The sequence below is a fragment of the Acomys russatus genome, chromosome X (assembly GCF_903995435.1).
Source record: "Acomys russatus chromosome X, mAcoRus1.1, whole genome shotgun sequence".
In the NCBI taxonomy this organism is placed as follows: Eukaryota; Metazoa; Chordata; class Mammalia; order Rodentia; family Muridae; genus Acomys; species Acomys russatus.
Window position 1 is genome coordinate 76,565,902 of NC_067169.1, and position 26,551 is coordinate 76,592,452.

At 39.7% G+C, this 26,551-nt stretch overlaps 1 protein-coding gene across 4 annotated transcripts in view; it reads left to right on the top strand.

Moving 5' to 3' along the window:
• The first annotated feature begins 9,947 nt into the window (after positions 1-9,947).
• Cstf2 (cleavage stimulation factor subunit 2) overlaps positions 9,948-26,551 on the top strand; it is a 29,986-nt gene continuing 13,382 nt past the window's right edge. The window contains exons 1-12 of one of the 4 annotated variants that reach the window (XM_051140993.1): positions 9,948-10,235; positions 11,397-11,475; positions 11,752-11,921; positions 12,508-12,644; positions 13,164-13,283; positions 13,393-13,530; positions 17,293-17,416; positions 21,224-21,286; positions 24,576-24,635; positions 24,876-24,977; positions 25,332-25,473; positions 26,327-26,511. In XM_051140993.1, the coding sequence (XP_050996950.1) occupies positions 10,178-10,235; positions 11,397-11,475; positions 11,752-11,921; positions 12,508-12,644; positions 13,164-13,283; positions 13,393-13,530; positions 17,293-17,416; positions 21,224-21,286; positions 24,576-24,635; positions 24,876-24,977; positions 25,332-25,473; positions 26,327-26,511 (1,378 nt within the window). In that variant the 5' untranslated portion in view covers positions 9,948-10,177. Of the gene's footprint in view, positions 10,236-10,502; positions 10,693-11,396; positions 11,476-11,751; positions 11,922-12,507; positions 12,645-13,163; positions 13,284-13,392; positions 13,531-17,292; positions 17,417-21,223; positions 21,287-24,575; positions 24,636-24,875; positions 24,978-25,331; positions 25,474-26,326; positions 26,512-26,551 lie in introns of all 4 variants that reach the window. The other 3 variants (XM_051140992.1, XM_051140990.1, XM_051140991.1) reach the window with 3 other exon arrangements.

The window sequence follows — 26,551 nt, forward strand, 5'->3', positions numbered from 1 at the left end:
TTGTTAAGAGCTCAAAGACAGATTTGTTAAGTTGTCAACACTACCAGAGTGATGTCAAATTCAGAGTAACTACTGTTAAAATATCAATTATCTATATAAAGTCAGTGTATAAGAATGTTAATTCAGAACCTGGCTTTTCTGGCAAGAGATCGCATCCAAAGGTCTTCTGGGTCTGGGTGAACTGGCTGGACTACAAACACACCTTTAATCCAGGAGACAGAGACAAACAGATCTGAGTTCAAGGGCAGTCTGGTATAGAGCAAATATCAAGTAAAGAAAAGCTTAGGTCCAGGTGTGGTGATACATGCCTTTAATCCTAAATGAAGGTGAAGCTAATTTGTAGAAGGAAGCACCCATGTTTGAAAGTGATGTCTAATTGAGTGGCATAAAATGTGACAAAACAGCATGTGCCCAATGCTCAGGAGAAGAGAGTGGAAGGAAACTTACTTAAGTGGCAGATTTTCAGAGAGAAGAGGAAGTTTTACTAGGACAGGAACAGAGAGATGGGTTGCAGAGAGAAAGGGAACTCAGGTGAAGATGGAACAAGCCAGGAAATGAGAAGAAACCAGGAAATTAGAGTAGATCACTGAGTTAGTTTGAGGCCAAGCAGAGCAATTCCAGGCTGAGAAAGAAACCAGATTAAATAAGTCAGCTGGGAGAAGAGTTTGAGCCTGAACAGCTGAGTTGAACCAGCCAGCCCAGAGCTCAGAAAGAACAAGGGTGAGCTCATTCAGCATTAAGTCTCAGAGGCTGAAAACGTTCCAGGCCTAGGTTAGCTTGTACGGAGGCAAGAAGCTTCTAGGACTAGGCCTAGGTTAACAGAAGGAGGCAGAAAGCCTCCCAGACAAAAATTGAGCCAGGAGAACAAAATTACTTTTACAAGTAAGTCAGCATGCAAAATAAATAAATAAAAATAGTAACATGTTTAAGTTGTAAGAGATAGGCTAAAGATCAAGCCAACTCAAATCCTGGTTAAGAGGAGTCACATGAGAAAGGTGTCCAATCACAAGGCAAACCACACATGGCCAGAAACATGGTTTTCCATAGAGGCATATAAACGAGTAACAACAGCCAGTTGTAACAAATAATCAGAAGTAAACTCACTCCTATCCACTACAGCTGGGAGGGAGACAAAAGCATAACCCGAGAACAATTCCGTGGTTTTGAGGAAGCTAGGGTCACAGGACTCTTGCCTTGGAGTCTTGTAGTTTTCTCACAAGCCCTCAGAAACCTCTTCACAGGATTCCATTCTCGGACCACATTCCGACAAGGAGCTATTGGCAGTGGGTAGTCTCTGGGAGAGGCAGAGTCGTCCTTTTTGCAGATGTGTCCACTTGTAGGTTTCCCAAGCTCCCGAGCATGGTCTCACATCCATGTACATATAGGCAGCACTAAGGGGACTCAGTGGGGTGTCAAAAAGCAGACATGAGGCCAGGCATGGTGATAAATGTCTATAGTCCAGCACTCAGAAGGCAGAGGCAGGTAGGTCTCTGTGAGTTCCAGGTCAGGCAGGTCTACGTAACCAGCATCATGTCAAACAGGGTTACATAATGGGACCCTGTCTCAAAAACAAAAACAAAAAACAAAAAAACAAACAAAACCTGGAGTTGAGAGTGGAATGTTGAGGGGAGGGGAGAAGTTGGAGGCATCAAGAGTATAGAATATGATGTTCCATTGTATACACTTACGAGATTCCAAAAAAGTAATAAAATGTTTTAAAAAGAAAAAAATTGTCAGCCAATAGCTTTCTGATTCCCACTCCACAGGAGTGCCTGGGGAGGTCATAGGTTTAGTGGGGGAGCTACTGCTGTTGTGTCCAAATGAACATGATGTGCCTGTCACATTGCCACCAATGTGACTATAAGCACAGACTAGTGCCGCTGTCCTTTGGGTCAGAGAAGTCCTTTTTTACATGTTCAGCTGTGATTACAGAGTTAGAAGTAGTTAAAGAACACAGAGGAGGTGCCCCATGGGTGCCTAGCCTAACCAAGGCCTCTACAGCACTTTCCCTATGAGGCTCGGGAACACTGAAGAAGAATGGGAAATGTGTTGGTAGGAGGAAGCAAGTGGACAAGTGGCAACACTGACTTCTGAGCATCATGTTGCTATTGCATCCCTCAAGTCACAGAAGCAGTACATGTCTGCATAAGATGTGCACAAGATTACTACCTGTCAATGCCCTGCAATCAAAGATTAGTTCATGGGGCTCCAGCCCTCCAAGAGGATATCTTGGCTGATAACAGTTAATGAAAGGACAGAGAGACATGTTCCTCAAGAGTAAAGGCACAACAAGCACTTTTTCCCAGTGACCCATCTAGCTGGCCCAAGCTCTCACAAATTTGTGGTGGTAAAGATGAACTCTTTGCTTTATCCAAAGGCCATGTTTAACAATATTTTATCACTATCATTCAAATTCTAACAATAATCAAATTTATAAAACATAATGTAAATATATAACTTAAAATATTGAAGTGGCTGGGATTTTCACTTGTAGGAAGACACATTAACAGCACGGCTGAAACTGGAAGCTGAGTGTCTTACAATGAGTGTATTGTACAGAAAATGAATGTGATTGAGTTTCTTACTGTTGCTAATATTGCTATTTTTATAGCCAAATAAAAATAGGAATTTCATGCAGTCTTTTGTGTTTCTTTTTGGTTTCATGTATTTATTATAGCATAACCAACTTTCATAATCACGCACCATGTAAATGTAGTTCTGTTTTTTATTTTTTACCATTTTTCTTTTTTTCTTTTTTCTTTGATATCAGGAGCACATCTCAAGCTGGAAGAAGAGAGTGGACTCCACAAAGCAGTCTACAGCCCCCACACCTGCACTGTGGTGTGCACACCAACATTCTCTATGAACGTTCTCTCCCAACAGTTAAATACAATTCTAGGAAATTTTGAAGACATTTGACTGGTCTTTGCTGATTTTTAAAGGTTTTTGATGTGCATTAGAAATATCCTTACATTCATTTACTATTTCTGTTTTTGAAGGTATGTGTGCTTTCAGTCCAATCAAGTTAGCTAGGAGGAATTGCTGGATATAAGTCTTGCCTATATTCACCAATTTGTATAGGATTTTTCACTGAGTGCATACATCGTTTTGTGAAAAGTGGTCATTTAATATTGTTTTCTAGTCATGAACATAGAATTATATTTACTTGCATTTTTTAATTCTTCACTGTTCACAGTTTCCAGTGTGGATATCTTCATTGTCTCAGATAACATATTTTAAAATATTTTTATCTTTTCTATAGTATTATAAATATGATTATTTAAAAAAAAAAAAAGAGTAAAGCCACTACATGGTGCCCGTGATCCTGTAAGCAAACTCTTGCCTTTACTGTAAACAATCCTAATGAAACTCACTGAGTTACCAAAAAGAGGCATGAAAGTCAAAAGGGTCTAGTTGGGAAGACAAAAGGGATTAATAGGAGTGGGGTGGGGACAAAAGAGGGTCACAGGGATAAATATGACTGAAATATGTATATGTATGAAAATGTCATAATTTACCCATTCTTATATATAATTAATGTATACTAATAAAACATCTAAAAATCATCCAACCAAGCATGGTAACCCATGACCTCAGTTTCAGTAGTTGGAAAGCTGAGATTTTGAGTCCAAGGTGGGCCACATATGAGACATTACCTCAAAAATAAAAAATAATCACAATTCAAGAATCAGAGAGCATTTGTGTAATAGTGGGAAACTGTGGGTTAAAACATCAATATTGGTTTCTTTGTTTTTTGTTTTTTGTTTTTTTTGTTTTTTAATCAAAGAATAAGAACCTGGCGTGGTGGGACACACCTTTAATCCCAGCACTCAGGAGGCAGAGGCAGGTGGGTCTCTGTGAATTCAAGGCCAGCCTGGTCTACAGAGTGAGTCCAGGACAGCCAAGGCTCTGTGTAATAGAGAAACCTTGTCTTGAAAAACCAAAATAATAATAATAATAATAATAATAATAATAATAATAATAATAACAACAACAACAACAAATAATAATCAAAGAGTAGAAAGCAACAGATGCAAATCTAGCCTTTTAGAATATTTTCTCTCTCTTGTTTATCTTTATGGTCATGTTACATTACACTCATCTCAAAATACCCTGCTTTAATCAAAATGGATTTCTGTAAGTATTGTGAGAACCCAAAACAAAAATCTATAGAAGGGATGGCTCAGCTGTTAAGAGCACTTTCTGCTCTTGCAGAGGACCCAGGTTCAGTTCCCAGCACCCACATGGTACCTCATAACCATATGTAACTCCAGAACTCTAGTTACAAGGGATTACCTTCTTCTGACTTTCATTGGCAGCAAACACACATGATACACACACACACACACACACACACACACACACACACACACACACACACACATATATATACACACACGCAGGAAAAATCTGAGAAAAATGTGTGGTAGGTAAAAAAAAAGTCTCTTAGTTACTTCTGTAATGCTATGATAAAATATGACCAAGACAATTTAGAGAAGGAAGAGTTTATTTGGTCTAACAGCTAAAAATACTAAGCAAACAGTCAAAAACACACTACTCTAGGGAGTCACTTAGACACAAGGACTGTAAGAGAGTGAAAGATGAGCCACAGTAAAACCAGGGAGCATGTTGCAATAGGACAGTAATAAAGCCTTACCTATCTATAATTTCTTTAGGTATAAGTGAATTAAAATTTCCAATTGATTCAGGCAGAATAACACAATGGCTTAGAAAGCAAGACCCAAGTGTATATTTATATACAAGAAACTCACTTCACTTTTCATGACACACATACAAGTTGAAGATAAAGATATGGAATAAGAGCCTAGAACCTTCTTTGATGGACCAAAATTCTAGGAAATGGAATAGAGAAATATACACAGCTTGCATTGAGAACAAAATTAATTAACTAATAAATAAAAATGATAAAACTCAAAAGACCCAAATGGGCAATTCTGGTTCATTCTGGAATAACAGGGCTAAAACCTCCAGTCTTATCAAAATGTAGTCACATTGCTGTAGAACCAATATGGTAATTCAGCAGTGCAGAAAGTAGGATCAGTATTTCTGAAAACAAAGACAACTGGGACCTTCAACCAGACACTATATTGCCTCTAAGCCACATCCCTCCTTATTTCTTGCAGGCTCTGTTCATTGAGCATTTTTTCTCGCTACCAGTTTCATCTAGAATTATTTAAACACCACTGTATCTAAGAATGTCTTCCTTTCCATATAGTCTCTGCAAGACAAACAAGGGATATCCCTTACTTCCAAGACTCCTGGAATTAGAGACATGAGCCACCAAATCTGTTTGCTACACTCATTGTTTGTGAACATGATTTTTTTGGTTCACTTATGAAATTAACAAATTTTGAGGAGATTAAGACATGTATCAAGCACAAATTCTGAGGTGGTACTTATCTCAGTGTCGAAAATTTGACTTTCTTGTATAAGCAGAAAAAAAAATTCCAAGTCTATGGACCTTTATAGATTTGGATGTTACTGCTTAAATAAATATCATCCAAAATTTGTGATGTCATCAACAAGATTGGATAAGGACTCAGGATTTTCTTACAAATTTTTCAATCCTATAAATCGTAATGATAGGTTCCTATATTAGTTACTTTTGTTTTGCTGTGATAAAACACCATGACCAAGGCAATTTTTAGAAGGAAGAGTTTATTTGGCCTAACAGTTCCAAAGGTTTAGAATCCATGATGGTGGTATAGGGATAGCAGGCAGCAGGCAGTGGATGCTGAGAATAGGTAAGTGCTCATATCTTGAGCCCGAAGCAAGAAGCAGAGCACACTGGGAACAGCATGAAGGTTTTGAAAGCTCAAAGCTTGTCCCCATGATGTACTTCCTCCAGTAAGCCCACACTTCCTAAACCTACCCAAACACTTTCACCAACTGTGGACCAAGTATTCAAACATTGGAGCCTATTGGGGACATTTTCATTCAAACCACCACAATTCCCAAATTCTTTGATTCTCTGTTAGGGCTTTTGATTTCTTTTGTTGCTGTTTTTTGTTTGTTTGTTTGTTTGTTTGCTTGCTTGCTTTATCTTTTTAAAGCCCCCAAGTAACTTTATCCAATATAATTCCACTGGTGTATAAATGTTTTTGTTAATATTTTCCTACTTCTTAATATCACATCCATATCATTGCTAATTTAGCTCTCAAACATAACAGCTACAAGAGGATGAGCTGTTTCACTTTGTGTCTTCACTTTTCGATAAACTGATGACAAAATAAATGTCACACATGGAATGTGCCAATCATGGGAAGATTCTCAATAGGCAGGCGCTGAGCTAAGAGTAACTAATTCACAGCCTATGCAGAAAATCCAAAGATAAAACAGCAAACAGTTAGGATATACCCTTGCACCACCTCCTCTTGCATAGCTACTAGAGTCAGCCTAGCTGCTGATGTGATAGTACATACAGTACATTTTCCACAGATGGTTGGTGATGCAGAACTAATTCTGGCTAAGTTCCTCAATCTTTTCTTGGTGGTTTTACTCTATGAGCTATCTACTCACCATCAAAAGATCATATGCTTAACATTATTTTCCCAAGATGGTAATAAAGCATATTGAGCTATCTAAATTTTCTCAGTTATATTAGGAGGAGTAAAAACGGCATTTACACAGTCTCTGGCACCAAAGAAACCATGCCACAGCTTCTTATTGTGGAACCTAAAGTAAGTTACTCAAATATTTTTTGAGACAGTGTCTCACTATGTCACCCAAGCTAGACTCAAATCCAGAGTCCTCCTCCTGATTGAGGCTCCCAAGTGCTGGGATTACCATCATGTGCAACCACACCTGGCAAGTGATCTAAACTGTTCCATCATTTCTCCAGGCCCATCATAGTTGACTTTAATATGGAGAAAGAGCATTTAGGTGAGCCTAGCCTAGACACAGAAACCCTATACAAGCTGAATAGTCTCCAGCTGATTACAGAACTAAGATTCCAAGCCCTTTTCTCTAAGATTCCATCCTGCAAGGAAGCTCCTTAAACAGGAAAGTAAACAACGCAAAACTGCTCCAGGAGTCCTTGAAACTGACCAGATTCCCCTTCTTTGAAAGAGTAAACAAGCCAAATTGCTGAGTCCTTCTTAGACAAACCAAAGTACAGAAAGGACTTTCAAATAAGCCAGGCTGCAAAGGACAATCTGAGATCAGACCAAATGCTTAGAAGAAGCAGAAACAAGCCAAGCTGCCTAGAAGCAGTTTAGACCAACTGACTGTTCTTCCCAAGTGACTCAGATATGTGTGCTGCATCTCCCCAGGAAAAGTCTGTGCACACAAGAGCTGGTTCTGCGATGTAGTTACCCTATACACTGGCCAGAGAGAAGCATTTGTATGCAAGAGCTAAAGCTAAAATCCCCAGGACAATAGAGAGCAAGGAAACAAGAACCACACAGTCTATGACCACAAAGAAACAATTTTTTTTCCTGACAATAAGTGGGCTTGAAAGCTGCTTGTCTTCCATAGATAGACAAACCACATAAAGCCCAACACGCTGATTTCATCCTTGTGAAAAATTAAAACTGAGAACCCAGCCATATCCCACTCAGACTCCTGGCCCACAGAAGTGTGAACTAACAAATGAATATTGTTATAAACTATGGCTCTGTGGAAATATATTGCAGAGCAATATAAAGCATAGCAGTGGAAGCGGTGGCAGTGACGGTGGTGGTGGGTTCTCTGCAACTACCATGGCCAGCAGAGTAATGATCCACAGGGCAAGAAGGTTCAACACGACCAAGTAGCTGCCACTGGTTCAAATTTTGAGAGTCTGACACACATGGGGCAGTTAATTTTAGGCCTACCATAAAAAGCACAACTTGGTGACATTTTTACTGGTTAGAAATAATTCAGTTCCATGTGCACAACAAAGCTTAAGACACGACTATATTGAAACTCTTTGTAAAGTACATGGGACATCTTCCAGGAAGATGGGTTCGATAGATCGACTGAGAAAAGCAAGCTCCTGATAAAGGTCTTGGATAGCACCTGGTATCATCTCCGCCACACAGAGTGCAGCCAGACTGTTAACCAGACTGTTAACCACCTTTGCTTCCAGCCTTTTTGGGGGAAAAAAAGGTAACTCATCTCTTCCCTTGAAGAGACAACACTGTGTGTTTAATATTCCTGCTTCCCTTAGTGCTTGTCTGTGAGCCCAAGAAATTCCATGCCCCCCCCACAAAAACTGATACAGTAGGAGACAGAGAAAATACCTACAAATGTCAGCTTTGATTAGAAGTAGCTGCATAGTTGTGAAAGAGCTAAAGTAGAAGATATCCATGCAAACCTGACTACACAACGCGCCTGTTAGAACCAGGGTCTGTTCTCTCCAGGACACCTGATATGAAGTGTTTCTCAAAGAAATATTGGCATCTAATGGAGTGAGGAGTCCATTGAGTAGAACTTTGGATGTGACAGTATGGTCATTGTCTCTGGCTTTTCTTCTTCCAGTAGCAGCACTTCACTACTCATCCAGAAACCAAACACACTCCTGTGTGGTTCCAAGTGTCCTCTCTCACAAGGGGTAGAGTTGAGCAACGAACTCTTGGTCTTGCAGTAAGAGCTGTGTAGCTATTAACAAAAAATGAACAGATAAAAAAGAATGGATGTGTGATAGATGTACTTCAGTAACTGTAATGTTTCCCAAATTGCGCAGCCCTGAGCTCCATCAAAGGTACTCACTGAGAAATGCTTCTCCAGTTTCTTGTGTAAAAGCTCACTCTTTAGACTGGAGTGGAGGTCCAAGAAAACATCTATTCTTAGTTACACATATCTCAAGTAAATATTTAGTCCATATGGCTTTTGAAAATATTAGGTGAGAAATTCACTTAGCCATACATTCATTTAGCAACAATTCACCATACTGAACTGTGACTCCAAAATTCTGGTACTATGCCGCTTATAGAGCTGTAACTACCTGGCTTTGAGCACTTTTATTATTTAGAAGATATTCTATTGGTCACATAGTGGTTGTAAATGGTACCAGTGATACTCTCCAACTTTCCTCTTTACCAGAATTACTCCCCGTGAGACAGATTTTGCAGAGAGGTGGGAGGTGGAAGGGGGGAACGAGAGGGAGAGACAGAGACAGAAAGACAGAGACCACCGAGACCAAGTTATTCCTCACATTTAAAGCACACAGACTTCTGATATGGGATGTATGTTTTTCTGGAGACTTCATCTACGGCCCCATGTGTCATCCTATGTAAGCACTCTACCAACGGGCCATATACCCAGCTCGTGGAATTAATATTTTTAAGCTCATGCCTCCAATTTTGTGCCTATTTTATTACTTTTGATTTCCTTTGCCAGATACTAAGTTTTTCTGATGGCAGTGCTATTAACTCCTTTTACTGTTCTTTTAATCCTATTCTCCTCAAGATAGCCTAGCCTGGATATCCTCCAACCCCAGTTGCAGGTTAGCAGCTGTTCCTGCAGTATCCCAGGAGCTTGCACACAGTGTAGCACACCACCAACCAGGCAATGGCATTTTCCACTGTTTCCAAAAGCTTCCCAGCTAATGTCCAGTGCCACAGGGTGCCAGCCATAAGAATCTAGAACCCAGGGACTATATGAGAGGGCCCAATCTGTTTTCTGTAGGCTCTCTTATTAATGTTGGTACCAGACTTTGTAAATCTCTCATTCTCCAGACTGTCTCTGCTTTCCCTTTGTACAGCTAAGCCTCAACTAAATAATAGGACGTATGCGACCGGGGCGGGCCCAAGCATTTCTAGTAGGACGGAACTGAGATGAAAGTGCCTGGCCTGTTAGCAAATGACATCCCTGTTACCAAGGTAAAGCTGCTGCAGCCATCTATGTTGCGACTTACAAATGTTTGGGTGGGCGCCAGTGAAAGTGACGGAGAAAGGCCCCTGCTAGCGCAAAGACTTCACATTAGCATAGCCCCGCCCCCTCGGCATGCGGCCCACCCAGCTTTTCTTGGGCCATTGCCCCTCCCGCAGGCTGTTGCCCCTCTCCGGTGCAAAACGCTAGACGGGAACCGCTAAGGTGACGCCAGGGAGCAGGATTCAAGGCAGTTCAGTCCAGGTGCTTTCGGCTTCTGCCAAACGGAGGCTTGCTGGGTCCTGCACTCGCTCTCCCACGGAAGTGTGTTTAGGCGCACCGGAAGCCACTCGGGGGGTGAGCCATGGCGGGTTTGCCTGTTAGAGATCCTGCGGTGGATCGTTCTCTGCGCTCTGTATTCGGTAAGAGGATTTCGGTGGCGCCTCCACTCAGGGAGGGACGCCCCCTGCGGTCCCCATCTAGAGCGGGTGTCCGGGCGGGCGTACGGTTTCGCTGCTGTCCTTTGACGCGGCAGCCTGGTGTACTCGTGGGCAGACAGACATCTCCCCATCCCTCCCCCCACTTCGGCCCCTAGGTATGGAGGTTTTCCGCAGTATGGTTCAGGGAGCTAGACTCTAGCGTTTGTCTTCTCTGCGTTTTCCCCTTCATGATTCTCAGTTATTTTTTAGGAGAAAAGGTGCGTGGAAACAGAGCGTCCCTGTTCCGTGCTGCTTCTCCTAGCCCAAAATACAGGTTTTATTCTGAAGCCATCGACCCCCATATCCACTTCCCGCCCTCTCATAAACGCGTAATATCGCTTGCTTTTTACTTGTAACGTTTCATCCAACCATAGTGGTAGCGGCCACCTGGCATCTTGAGGTGGGTTGCGAATGAATGAACGAATGAATGAATGAATGATTAAAGCTCTGGGAGATTCTAGAGGAGTGAAACTTATCAATTCTTAGGATTTAAATGTGTTATTTCTAAAATATGTGCGTAGCTTTTAAAGCACGTTTTGGGGCAGTAGCGTTGCCTCGAATTTAAGGCCAGCCCAGGCTATATAACAAGGCCAGCCAGAGCTACTAACAAGTTTTTTTCTCAAAACAGAAATAACAAATAAGCACTGTTTACAAGAAACACGATGAAACAGTTCAGAACAATTTTTAAACATTCCTCGATATATTTATTCATGGCTATTCCTCCATAAATGTATGTATACATGGAAATAAACATGGACACCTCCCTTTTTTAATTTGTATTTTTAGTAGTCACTGGTACGACTTAACAGTGCTTTGGATAAATACCAGTTCTTAAACGTTTATTTTCATCAAAGTTGGGGTAAATTGTCTATTTGTCATATCAATATGAGAACTGTTTGAAAGATACCATTTTTTTATTTAGTCTCTGGCTCATTTGCCTTGTTATGAGAGCTGAAAAGCTACGTAAGAAGTCGGGGTTTTGAAGAACACTGTGTTCAGTCAGTTGTTACATATGTATTGATGGGATAGAAAGCCTGCTATTGACTTGCTCACTGAAGAGCTCAGTTGCTGTCCCCAAATGGTAATGTGTTATCTCTTCCTTAGTGGGAAACATCCCCTATGAAGCTACCGAAGAACAACTGAAGGACATCTTCTCTGAGGTTGGGCCTGTTGTTAGTTTCAGGTGAGATCCTCTTTCGAGAATCTTTCTTGTAAGCCTCTTAAAAGTCACAGATTTGGAGCTAAATGTGCGTGCTCTATAATTCATATCTAGTCTTACCTGAAAGATTTCTTTCATTAAAAATGTTTCAAAACCAAGAAGGCAGTCGGAATTTGAAGGGTATGTATCTATCTTACAGTGGACTAAATTAGAACATGGCCATGTTAGCAGAAGCTTGTGTTTGTGTGCGTGCGTGCGTGTGTGTAGCATTTGTTCCTGAATCTTGGTTTTGCTCTTCAGATTGGTATATGATAGGGAGACAGGAAAACCAAAGGGTTATGGCTTCTGCGAATACCAAGACCAAGAGACAGCACTTAGTGCCATGCGGAACCTGAATGGGCGTGAATTCAGTGGGAGAGCGCTTCGAGTGGATAATGCTGCCAGTGAAAAGAACAAAGAAGAACTGAAGAGTGAGTAGAAATCCAAGCCATATGCATTCCAAGTTAGTGAAGATGAAAGAACGGACGGTTTTTATTTGTAGTGACATTTTAGATGATGCTGAGGTGGTTAGCTGAATGAACAGATTCTTAGGCCCTGAGGAGTCTATGTGAGGGATGTCTGTGTTTAAGAAGCTTGGCTGTAGAAACCCTTCTGTTTCTTAAGAGTTGATTTCCAGTTTAAGGAAATTCAGGTCCACCAAGCCATCAGCTACTTCACTGTGTTGCCAGATCAGTAACTGCTTGGGATACTAAAGGCATTTTCTACACATTCTCTGTTGAAATTAACATCTTTGTCTGTTTCAATGCTTTTCTTCGGAAGTGGTTTGTCCAGGAAGTCAGTGATGGCCATTATCCCTGCCCTAGCTTTCCTCTAAGAATGGAAGCTAGACTGTCACTTTCCTTCACAGAACTGAGGTTTTCAGGTGGCTTCCATCTCAGCCCCAGAGAGTTTCAAGTTATTGCTTGGTGCTTACAGCAGCCCTGGACAATAGATACGGAAAATGACATAGGTTGTAATTTGGACTTCCTGACTTTCTTGTGCTTTCTTCCTTATCAGGCCTTGGCACTGGTGCGCCTGTCATAGAGTCACCTTATGGAGAGACCATCAGCCCTGAGGATGCCCCTGAATCTATTAGCAAAGCAGTTGCCAGTCTTCCGCCAGAACAGATGTTTGAGCTGATGAAACAAATGAAGGTAGGAGGAAGCATTAATTATAAACAAAACAATTTACATCAGATTTTCAAAGGACTTACTGGATATAATCCTCTGAGCTTAAATAGTTGAGTCTGTAGACACTATTTCCTCCATATTTTGTACGCAGAGGTATTTTTATATACAAACGGACCTGTCCAAACAATCCAGCTATGTTTCTGTATCCACTATAGATGTTAAATTGTAGTAGTTTTTCCCTAAGTGATAATGGTACAGTAATATTACAGTAAATACCTCCTCCTCTTCTTGCCTGATATGGTCAAGATTTTGTGTTCAATGTCAAAGTCAGTGCTCAGTCACCGACATGGTATTACTTACCTATAGTCCCAGCACTTGGGATGCTGAAGCACAACAATCACAGTGAGTTCAAAACCAGAACGGGATCCATGAGATACTGTCTCAAAAAGAAAATCAGTAGTGATTCAGGGCATGAGAATGGCACAAATCACTGTCAGATTTTTTTAGTATTGAACCTGAAGATGAACTTTCTTATCTTCTCAGCTCTGTGTCCAGAATAGTCCCCAGGAAGCACGAAACATGTTGCTTCAGAATCCACAGCTGGCTTATGCTTTGCTACAAGCACAGGTAGTGATGAGAATTGTGGATCCTGAGATTGCCCTGGTGAGTGTTTCTGCTTCTTGTGTGGAACTAACAGGGTAATCTTTGAGTGGAATAGGAACTGCTTGTTAAACAGACAAGAGCTCATACATCTATCTTTTTACTTTTTTAGAAAATTCTGCATCGCCAGACAAATATCCCAACGCTGATTTCAGGCAATCCTCAGCCAGTCCATGTTGCCGGGCCTGGCTCAGGACCCAATGTTTCAATGAACCAGCAGAATCCTCAGGCCCCTCAGGCACAGTCTTTGGTAGGGCATTATTCCACAACATTTTTTTATCTGTCTTAAAATGTTATTTTCTTTCCAGGAGAATATTGAGAGAAGAAACAGCAGTAATCAGAGATGGTAATTAAAATTTTCAGGCATAAAAGCAATTTCCAGATTGCAGAGCACATGCCCACCTGAAAGAAATGTAGATTCACTTCCAAGTGTATAAAACAAAGAGATCCTTCCTGGAAACCCTTTTCTAATGAGCTAATTTTTGGTAGGTGTATTATCTGCCACTATGTTATCACTTCAATATCCTACATTAGTTAACCCTCATAGCAGCAAAATGAGGCAGGCACTCTTACTGTCTCCATTCTCAGCAGTGACAAAGGAAAAAGCACATGCTCAAAAGCATGATTATAACCCTGCAGACATACAACCTTGATACATCTAAAGGTTGACATGTGCAGAGGCTAATTCTAAAGAAATAATGCTTGGTCATGCTCAGAGATGCCTATTGCCACATGATAACAGCAATGAAAATATTGGAAACATACAAAATGCTCATTAATGGAAAATGGAGAAAATTTGGTATACCTACCTAATGGAAAACTTTATAAACAGATAAGTACATGTATCAATAGGAATGACTTTTAGAAACCTAATGCCATACAGCTTTAAGGTAGGCAAGAATAGGAGATACCAACACAGATAACTAAAAAATATAACACCCAACAGAAGGTGATACTGAGTAAATATGGAAACATCTTCCATATGGATATCAACATAAGTTCTCAAACTGTTAAGTGAAATACAAAAATAGTACAATATAGTGATACATACATTTTGAAGATTTATTTTGTTTTATGGCCATCTGTTTTTATGCATGTGTATAATTGCACTCGGGGCATGCAGTATCTGAGGACACCAGAAGACAATGTCAGATTTCCTGGAATTGGAGTTATAAACGATTTTGAGTTTCTATGTAGATGCTGGGAAATAGACACAAGTCCTCTGCAAGAGAAGAAAGTGTTTATAAACATGGAACCAACTCTCCAGCCCAAATATAAGCATCTTAAACATGTATAAGAATTTTGAATGGTCAACTGGGCATAGTGGCACATGCCTTTAATCCCAGCATTCAAGGAGTCAGAGGTAGGCGGAGTGCTGTGAGTTCCAGTCCAGCCTGGTCTATACAGTCCAGGAGAGCCAAGGCTATACAGAGAAACCCTGTCTCGAAAAATGAATTCTGAATAGTCAGTCATTTAAGTAGAAAATATATATGGCGTAACTGTAGAAAGCCACACAGGAGAATATGTTGTTTATACATCTATTTTTCAGAAGCAAAAACACCCTATAAATTAGTAAAAAAAAACAAAAACAAAAACTGCCAAAATGAGTAGTAGGCATAAACAGTTCACAAAACTAAAAAAATAAAGCGTTCAGCCTTAAAATAAGATAAATATAAACTAAAATAAGCCACCCTTTTTGCCTATCAGATGGGCAAAGATAAATAATGTGGATGAATCCAGTGATGGTATAGGGCAAAGATTAGTAAATATTTTCTTCAGAAACTCAAATAGTAAATATATTTGGCTTCACAAACTGCATGATCTCTGTAACATGTAAAATGTGATTTTTATTCCAGAAAAACCTTACTTATAGAGTCACTGATAGAAACAGGTATGGTGGTGTATACCTATAACCTCAGTACTTGAAAGGTAAAGGCAGGCAGATCAGAGTTCAAGGTTATCCTTGGCTACCTAGCAAAACTAAAACCAGTCTGGGTTATTTTGAGACCCTGCCTCACAAAACAAGCAAAAAGACTGGGTCCTGCAAAATGGTTCAGAAAGTAAAGGTACTTGCCATCAAGCCTGACAACCTGAGTTCAGTCCCTGGGACCCACGTTGTGAAAGGAGAATGTATTCCTGCAAATTGTCCTCAAGTGTGCCATTAGTATACACACATAAAATGGGTGGGTGGGTGGATGGCTAACAAGATAGCTCGGTAGATAAAGGTACTTATTGCAATGCCTGACAGTCTGAGTTCAATCCCCAGGAGCCACATAGCAAAAAAAGGAAACTTATGTAAGTTGTTGTCTTCTGATCTCTGACCTCCACATGCAAGGTGTACATATAAACACAATAAGTTTGGGGGCGGGGAGTTTTTATAGACAGGTCTCACTATGTAGCTCTGGCTGTCCTAGGACTTACTGTGTTGACCAGGCTGGCCTTTTAATTCCGAGATCCACCTGTCTGCTTCCCCAAATGCTGGGATTAAAGACATGTGCTACTATACCCAGCTTAACTGGGTTACGAGTTTAGCCAGTTTTGTGGTGCATGCCTTTAATCCCAGCACTTTGAGAGGCAGAGACACCTGGATTTCTGAGTTTGAAGCTAACCTGGTCTATATAGGGGGTTCCAGGACAGCCAGGGTTACATAGCAAGACCTTGTCTCAGAAAACAACAACAAAAAGAAAAGCAAGAAGAATTTAGCCAGTGAATAGTAGCTTATCAGCCCCCTGTCCTGAATAACTCATTTGCAGAAATGGAAAACTAACTAAGATTGAAAATGCAACTGCTCTAAAAGAATCATAAGTGGCAAACCTGGACTCTGAAGCTAGTGTAATCTCAACCTGTTTTAGTTTTGGTTACAGTGAACATGCATGTGATTTTTAAAATAGTCATATAACTTTTATTAAAGTATATTGCTGTAGTTTTTATATTTTTAGTTATTGCTGGGAATTTCCAAATCGAACCTTGATATACAAACAAGTTTAAAAATATCAAAGGCTTCAAACATCCACTAGAGGTTCTAAAATGTATCTCTGCAGAAAACAAGGTGCTAATGCATTTCACTCTCCTCTACCATCACCACTCACAGTGATGAGTTTAGGCATGATCATGTGAACCAATCATGATCCATTTAGAGTCATGCTGCTTTGGACCATATCTAGCAGATAAACCACTGCTGTTGGCTTAAGAAGCAGCAGATACAAGCAGCATCTCCACTTTAAACTCCATCCTCACTTCTTTATTGTTAAAGTGCCACACTGTACACAGACTGCAAACATGCAGAAAGAGAGAGGACTACTGAACTGAGACCCCCAAACTTTCTTCTTTTTGGTGCTCATGTATTTGATTTCTTTTTAAAGTTTTACTTATTTATTTATTTATTTTGCAGTTCTTTACATTGCAAAGATATGCATAGTTCCCTAGGGAATGCTCTGTGAAAAGATTACATTCCCTTTCTCTCAGGAAATTTATTATTAAAAACTTCATACACACACACACACACACACACACACACACACACACACACACACACACAAAAGTTAATCCAAGGACAAAAGTTACTAAAGCTTGGACAAATGAAATTTTTTTTCATCTTAAACTACAGAGTGCCAGCAAGATTTTTTTTTTTTTTTTTTTGAAATCTTCAACCATTTTTTGTCTTTGGTATAAGGCACTTTTTTTAAAACCACATATTGTTAGGCACCAGTCAGTGAAGTCAAGAATGGGTTGTTATTTGCTGCCTTGCCATGTGGATAAGGAATGCTTGTCTGTCTGTACAGTAGGTACATGTGTCATCTTAATTGGGTTCACATAACCAGGCTCAAGTTGTGTACTACAATTTGCTTCTGTGGAATTCAGAGTATGTGATAAAACTAATATTATGGAAGACATGTCATATAAATGTTTGGCAGACTATTAGAGCTTCCAATTTTAAGAGAAACTTAAGTCCAAGACTAAATGTTTGGAGTCTCTACAGAGACGTGCTCATACTTGTTTTTCTCTTCGTCAGGGTGGAATGCATGTCAATGGCGCACCTCCTCTGATGCAAGGTTCTATGCCAGGTGGAGTCCCAGCCCCAGTACAAATGACAGCTGCTGTAGCAGGACCTGGCCCTGGTTCCTTAGCCCCTGCAGGTAACTTTCAGTTAGAGTCTTTACCATTTTGTTACTTGGCTGAGGTTTTATAGTAGTAACTGCTGAAGTGCAGTCAATTATTTCACAATAGGATATTGATATAAAATAAATGTATTGCTATAACATGTATTCTAGGCTGAGGAAACTAGATAGTTTCTTCTTTGTTTTGTATTGTTTTTGAGAAAAGATCTTGCTCTGTAACTGGAGCTAGCCTCAAAATTGCAATCCCCCTACTTCAGATGCCCAAGTGCTGTGATTAGAGCCATATGCCACCAATTCCAGCTGAATGAGCTCTTAAATGAGACAAGTGGTCACACACTTGGATGTAACAACACTGGCCAACTGCCATAGAGATTTTTAAATATCTGTTCTCTGTTTCTGTGCTTATGTTGTCACGATGTAACATGACATATGTTAATGCTAACAATATAGACTTTTGATTAGTACCTTCTTTAGACATGTTGAATAGCCTTGCACTACTGAATAAAAAAAAATAGCTGTGTATATTCAAGAGACAATTAATAGGGTCAACAAGCTCCACTTAATATTTAGAGGTAACCTTATATTTTTTGGCTGTAGAATAGATTCCCCTACCTCAAATGACCATAGAATACTTGAGAAAAAAAGACCACATTACTTAGCCATAAGTTATGCTTAACAATTTTGAGGCAATAGAGATTTTTTTGCAGATTATGCTGTTTGATTTTAAACCAGTAAAGTAAGAAATTAATAATTAAATGTGAATGGGAGGAAATCTTGACTTGAAAAAATAAGGAACATACTGTAACTATTTGAAGAGGAAATAAAAATTATGAGTAGTGTAGTGTAAATTAAAACAAAAAGTATTATGTATATATATATTTGATACAAACAAGTATGAGAAATAATAAAGGTAGTACCTAAAGGAAAAAGAGTATTCTTAAAAACCCATATTACTAAAAATAAAGGGATTTCTATTAATTAAAAAAATAAACCACAAGACACCAAGAAAAGGGAATTAATGGGTATGGGGTTATAGCTCAGTGTGCCATGTGTGAAGACCCATATTTAGTCCCTAGCACCAGACGTAAAAAAATTATTATCAAAACAACCTTCCCCAAAAAAGAGAACCAAAAGACAAAAATTGAGCATATCTATAAAATTTAACTAATCACTTTTCAAGGAATGTTTAGAGTTTATAGGGTTTATATTCATGAATTCATTAAAACTTTATGGAAATTTTAGAGTTGGCCTACAAAGCTCCTTGAAAATTGATAAGAGGGGAAACAAGCTATAGAAAAGTAGAAGAAACTTTTTAAGAGATTCGTAGAACAAACCCAGGTGGCCAAAAAAACGGCCTCATTTATAGTTTGTGAGGGTTACAAATTAAGTAATAATAAGGAACCCATCAGTGCCAAGTTTCAAAGAAAAGGACAGTATTTATAAAGAAAATTGTACTCATATCACTGGTAGAAATAGACAGGTTTTCAACCTTTCAGAAAAGTAGTATCACATGAAAGATATATACACTCTGACCACCAGCTCCACCACTGGGAATTTAGCCTGTACAAATAGAGGTGTTACGTAATGATTTCTTTATGTGGGAAATTATGCTCATAATGCCTTCTGCTATCTTTTCCTTGGATCCTAAGCCTTTGTATTTTGTTGGTGATTGGTCTGGATTCAATGGAATGGAACATTATGGCTGGAAGGCAGCTTTGAAATCATTTAGACCAATGTTTTTCAGACTTTAATGTGTGTTAGAGTCACCTAAAGGGCTTATAAAATGCAGATTGATGGTGCCTGCTGCCAAGCTATAATATAATAAATCTGAGGTGCAGAACCTACAAATTTTCAGGTTTTCATTTTTTTCTTCTTGGTACTGATATGGCTTGTCCGGTTGGGGACCACATTCTGAGGACTACTATGTGGAACAGCTTGTTCATTTTTTTAGATAAGGAAGCTGGGAATGTAGTACTTTTGTTCAGAGTCACAGTTACTTAGTAGCAAGATCTGGGTTAGCACCCAGTTCTTTTGGTACTTAGTCCATAACATTTTTTTAGTGTTTAGCATGTTCAGTGAAATAGGGACAATGTGATATGTACTTTCTATTTTAAGGAAGTATTAATGAACTGCAAACAAATCAGCTTGCCTTTTGTCCCCACTCAACAGCATATCTTGCTCCTTTGAGGAAAAGAGAATTATTGCTATGTGGAAGGGACCAGACAAGGATTTGTGGTGCGTGATTATTCTTTATATAGTAGTCATCATACCCCATCTGGTTAGTGTAGATCATAGGTTCTCAACCCTGTTAAATCCACTTTCCCCCTTTTGTAACAGATATTTTGCACTGGCTTTACTGAAATGTAGTGCATAGATGATACAACCTTTGAAATATGACTTCAAAAAATTAGTATAATGCCTTAACTATAATACAAATAAAAACTAAAAGAAAATTTGTAGGAAGGATTGTAAGCTTTGTCACAGGTGAAAGCAGTCTTGGCGGGCTTTGCCCTTGAACATACCACTGATACTCCCTGAAATTAACCTTGAGATAGACTGGGTGGAGCCATCCTGGGCCTGGAATTCAGGAAGCAGACCAAGGGACTCCACCTGGATTATTGTGTTTCTAATTGACCCTCAATGGGAGGAGGAGACCGGCCCTTGCACGTGAGAGACAGGCAGACAGAGAAGACGAGAAAGGCAGCAGGACCGGCCCTTGCACGTGAGAGACAGGCAGACAGAGAAGACGAGAAAGGCAGCAGGTTCAGACCGAGCTTGAGAGGCACATGGATCGGAAAAGGATCGGCGAACAGGCTGGACCAGCATGCAGGCCAGAGACACCTAGTGACCCGTCCAGTGGAGCGGATACCAGAAGGTTCACTCTTGTTTCCCTTTAACCTTTTTTCCTTCTTATGTAAGATAGTTGGGTTGTATAATAAAGTTTAATTGTTAAAAAAACAGAGCCAACAAAAATTAATTTATGATTTAAAAATTAATATGTAAACATCTAGGTATGGTTAGAAAACAAAATGTAATAAGTGTTTACATCTATCCCACAAGTGTAAAAACTAAAAATGTAAACAGTTATAGTGGCTTGCTTTGGTAATTCAAATGCCACAAGGACAATTAATGTGGTTTCCCTAAATAGTGAAAAATCATACTAAAATTCTTAAAACAGATTGTAGTCTCCATAATTTACTCAGTAATTGCATTTCTGAAAAAGTCAGTGAATATATACTAAAACAGTGCATATAACTTTTGTGTTCACAAATAAAACAGATGCAGGTTCTAGGTTGAGATGACAGCAGACAGCTTTTCCTTTTTATGAAAGTTCAGTGAGACACTTGAAAGCTTTATCAGACACAAGATCAGCCTTGATTTTGTGAGATTGTATCATACTTTGTAGGCCATCTAGTATCCATGGCACCATCTCATTAAATGTCAGCTGTATCCCCACCCCCAAAAGCTTTGTTGTAACTAGATAATATACCCACACATTAATAAAAATACCCTAAGAGTGATACTGTCTCCCATGAGAAGAGGCTTTTGGGTAAGAGGCATTGTTTTCTTGCATTAAAGTTCTTCCTGCCACAATTTTGGTAATTGAGGAGACGAAATACTTTTGAGCTCAACTTGTCACTGAAATGTAACATAAACTGAAAAACTTCATCTTCTGTCTCACTGCATTGTTAAATGGTAGTTACCACCTTCCATAATAGGTTTCTCCTTGTGGGGGAAAATGATGACATTTATAAACTCAGCCACTGTTGTTGGGTTTTTTCTATAGGCCCAATTTATGTTTTCTCCTTGCCCTTTATTTTCTAGGAGTCATGCCGGCCCAAGTTGGAATGCAAGGAGGTGGACCAGTGCCCATGGAACGAGGACAAGGTAAACACTAATATCAGATGAATATAGACTAGACATGGAAATATTTTATGTCTGCACTGTTTAATATGTCAGCCACTAACCACTAGTGGTGATTTAAAGATTAAGTTAATTAAAATTAAGTTCAAAGTAATTATAAAAGCGTAACACTGATTTCCTAGGCACAGTAATTACATTCCAAGTGCTTGGTAGCCACATGTGCTAATGAAGACCACATTGAACATTGCAGATGTAGAATGTTTCTATTGTCACCAAAAGTTCTATTGGTCCAGATTTTCCATAAAGGATATAGAGCCTAGCTTTATAAGAATTGGTGATGTGGCAAATGCATCCTTTGTTTCCTGATAGTCTTAACAACTCCACTGGTATGGTCTCACTCAGTCTATGAGTAGCGATTGACTTTATAAGAAATTTTAATAGTTAGCATTTAGTTTATGACTGGGTCTGTAGATGACAAGATGTAAATCCTATAGCAAACTGGGAGGGAAGCAGAAGTCTATAAATCATAGTTGGAAAGTATCTCCTGTGCTGTGGTGAAAACACAGCAACTCTTCGAGAATATTTGCATTCTTTCCTCGTGTTGTTAGAGTTTAAAGAAAAATAGTTCACTTAAAGAATGAGAGAAAATGGAAAACAGGAGAGATGAGTCTATATTGTATATGCTCAATTACTTCTGTTTTTGTAGACTGCTCTCTGAGTTAGTGGGCAGTGCTTCATTCAGTTTTACAGGTAAAGAGATGGGAGCACAGGAGTTTTAAGTTTCTTAATGGGATGAGGTAAGTACATATTCATATCTGAGTGTTGGGGCCTGAATCTTATGACTTAGATTGAAGTCTAAATCCAAAATCTGCCTTCTTCCCATCATTCTATACTGCCACTGTTAATTTCGGAATTACTTTTCAAAATACTCTTCTTAATTTTCATTAAGTTCCTGTGTTGAGACTAGATTGCTTCAGACAGACCAAAGGGACTTAATATTTTTCTTAGATGATTCTCTATAAGAGAAACCCATTTCTTTTTTTAAATATATTTTGTTAATTTGTTCGTATTACATCTCAATTGTTATTCCATCCCTTGTCTCCTCCCATTCCTCCCTCCCTCCCATTTTCCTCTTACTCCTCTCCCCTATGACTGTGACTGAGGAAGACCTCCTCCCCCTGTATATGCTCATAAGGTATCAAGTCTCTTCTTGGTAGCCTGCTATCCTTCCTCTGAGTGCCACCAGGCCTCCCCATCCAGGGGACATGGTCAAATATGGGGCACCAGAGTTCGTGTGAAAGTAGGTCCCCACTCTCCACTCAACTGTGGAGAATGTCCTGTTCATTGGCTAGATCTGGGTAGGGGTTCGAAGTTTACTGCATGTATTGTCCTTGGCTGGTGCCATAGTTTGAACAGGACCCCTGGGCCCAGATCTGCCCATCATAATGATCTACCTATAGGATTCTAGGACCCTTGGGTCCTTCTATTTCCCCAATCTCCCTTGATTCTCTCACCTAGAGTCCCAATAGGATGTCCTCCCCTCTGTCCGACTTTCCTGGTAAGTGAAGACTTCCATGGGACATGCCCCTTGGGCTAGTGTCCAGATATAAGTGAGTATATACCATTTGAGTCTTTCTGCTTCTGGGTTAACTTACTCATTATGATCATTTCTAGTTCAATCCATTCTCCACAAATTTCAGGAATTCCTTGTTTTTAATAGCTAAGTAGTATTCCATAGTGTAAATGTACCACAGTTTCTTTATCCATTCTTCTACTGAGGGGCACTTAGGCTGTTTCCAGGTTCTGGCTATTATGAATAAGGCTGCTATGAACATGGTTGAGCAAATGTCCTTTTTGTGTGGTGGAGCATCTTCTGGGTATATTCCAAGGAGTGGAATAGATGGGTCTTGAGGAAGCCCTATTCCCAGTTTTCTGAGATAGCACCAGCCAGATAGATTTCCAAAGTGGTTGTACTAGTTTGCATTCCAACCAGCAATGAAGGAGTGTTCCTCTCTCTCCACATCCTCGCTGGCATGTGGTGTTGCTTGAATTTTTGATTTTAGCCATTCTGAGGGGTGTAAGATGGAATCTCAGAGTTGTTTTGATTTGCATTTCCCTGATGACTAAGGGAGGTTGAGCATTTCTTTAAGTGTGAGAAACCCATTTCAAAAGCAGAATATTAAGAAACAGGCCCATGGTTTGTACATAAGGTTTGTGCATTCTTATCAGAAGAGTGGCAGCATGACAAAACGTCTAGCCACATATCGTCTCTTCTCTCAAAAGCAGCCCATGCTTCTGTGCTGCTGTGCACTCCCCATCCCATAACTGCTGTCAGAACATGCTGTACTCATCCTCCACAGTATCTTTGCTAAAGAATGGCGTAGACTTCCATTAATTGTCCCTCTTCCCAGGCCATCAGTCTTACCAGTGTAGCCTCAGCTGTTTAACACAAACATCTTTCTTCCTACTACACTTTAGTCCCATCTTTCTGTAAGAATTAACAAAAGGAATTGACTTGAGTTTTGAAAGAATTTCAAGGATCTATTGACAAAAAAACAAAATGAGATGAGTTTAAAAAATAATTTCCTTCCGTATCCAGCAAAGGAAACAAGAACGTTTTCATTTGTGACCAGCTTTGTCTTACTTTGCCTGGAATTCTTGTTTGGTTTATGTGTTTGTAATGGTGACAGGAGATGCTTGAGACAGTACTTGCTATCCCACCTCCTATAATATTAGTTATCTCGTCAACTCATTAAACTTTGTTATTTTTTTTATAATCATAGACTTGCTGTAATGGGCTATTCCTTGAAGAGTGATACTCTCTTTCCTCATCTAAATCATCAGCTTCATTTTCCCATGTGATATTTTTTAACAGAAAATTTTGGACTTTAAAATAAGACAAAATTAGTATTGCCCCACTTCTGTTATGGCTCTTTGTAATAAATCTCACATCACATTCATTGCAATTCCTTTCATGTTTTGCTTTGGAAAATATATTTTTCCTCTACCTTCTTTATTTTATTTAAATAATGATACAGGAGGATGTAAATGAAAATATATAACAACAGAAAGAAGAGTCCAAAATTGCTGGTCTATATAAGCCAGCCCATAGGTTTCCTTTAAGAAACCTGTAGGTCGAAGTAGAACTGTTTGGATAAGACATAAGGGAGTTTTGTAGTTTCATGCAAACTAACAAACTCTTGGCTTCTTACTGACATGTACATCTCCAGTCTCTATATGTGTATGTTTCCATGTGTGCTCAAGCTATTTTAAGTGTCTGCTGTTTCTCCTTTTGAACTTACTGCTTACCTAGGAAACCTACAGCACTCGCCCGTGGGACCTGCCGGGCCTGCATCAATTGAGCGAGTACAAGGTACCCATTGTATCTGTGGGTTACTTTTTACTTGTGTTCAGGGTGGGGCATTGAGAGGAAAAGAACTGCTTGGCAGTCATCCTCATGTTCAGAAACCCCAAAGGGTAGTATTGGGATTTTCTTTTTTCTTTTCTTTTTTCTTTTTTCTTTTTTCTTTTTTTTTAGTTTTTAGTTTTTGTTATTTTTGTAGCTTTTTTTTCCTCTTGAGGCCATAAGTCTAAGATTGACCTCTTCACACAGGGCAGAGAACATGGATGGTATGGGCATTTGTCCAAGGCTCTATTCCCTCCCTCCTGGTGTCAGGAGGCGTAGATGGAATAGCAGTCTGTAAGGAGACAGCAGGTTCTTGTAGAGCCACGACAGTGTTGATATTGTCAAGGCCCTACCTCGCTTTTGTGATTCTAGTCCTTAAACTAAGGTTGATTAGAAGGAAGACCAGGAGCATAAGTTTCTTCAGGTCATAGTGCTAGTCCTTGTCAGGTTGGTCTTTATATATATAATTCCATCCATACCTTTGACATGGCACAGACTCTGCCTTACACCCCTGCTTCTGTTCTTGAGCTGCAAGAGGATTCTGCTGTGGTGAGCTTTCACCCACTCTAAGGTGTTTGAATTATATTGTCAGTGGTATAGAGTCATTTCCTGTTTTCTTATGTGTCTTTCACAGCAGTAACTCCCTGTCTGTTTTCCCGTTAGTGCCAATGCAAGACCCCAGAGCAGCTATGCAGCGGGGAGCCTTGCCTGCCAACGTGCCAACTCCTCGTGGTCTGTTAGGAGATGCTCCCAATGACCCACGGGGAGGGACTTTAATGTCTGTAACTGGAGAGGTAGAGCCTAGGTAAGTACTTATACAGAAGGAAACAGCTTGAGAAGTTCAGAGTTTTCCTTACATTGAATGGAAACTCTTTCTGGAACAGTTGGACCTGTTAGCCTACTTCGAAGATAAAGAAGTATTTGTAGCCAGTCTCCAAGACTAAGTACTTTTCCTAAAGCATAATTGTATAGTTAAGAAGATAACTTTGAGCCAACCATGACTACTGTATTTTCAGAGATTGAAAATTCTAGTAATATATACCTGAACAAAGAAAACTTGAGATAATGGTACTATAATAATAATTGTTGATGTTGGCAGTGATCATACCTCTGGCTCTTCTCTAACTCAGATCATTTCATTAAATCTGCCTTAGGGTAGGGGTGTAACATCAGTGGTAGAGCACTTGCCTATTAAGCCCAAGGCCATAGGTTCAATCCACAGCCCCACAAAGTTAGAGATGAGAATTATTAGTCCTGTTATCAGATAAAGAAAGTAAGGCATATAGAGGTTAAGTTAGTGACCCAGATCACACCGCTATTAAATGGTAAGACCTGGATTTCAGCCATTCAGTCTGAATCCAGAACCTGCACTGCCAAGCACTGTACTGCATTGTCATTGTACAGATATTAACTGTCCATTAATTCTCTCCTAACTTTGAATGTCCTGGCCGTATAAATTCTAGAATGCAAAAAAAAAAAAAAAAAAAATCAACATTCTATAACTTTCCTTTGATCTATCTGATGTTGTTTTCTTGTTACCATTTGTTTACTGATGTTTGGATCAGTCTTCTCTTTGCAGCATGATCACATGCTGATCTGGCTGATATTTTAACATTGGTACATTCTTCTTTAAAATATGTTACTTTTCTCATCTATAGACCCTACCTGGGACCACCACCACCACCTCATCAGGGCCCACCCATGCATCATGTTCCTGGCCATGAAGGCCGTGGACCACCCCCACATGACATGAGAGGAGGTCCATTAGCTGAGCCCAGGCCTTTAATGGCAGAGCCCAGAGGACCCATGCTAGATCAACGGGGTCCACCCTTGGATGCCAGAGGTAAGAGGAAATTGCATCAGAAGGCCAAATGGTAGTTGTG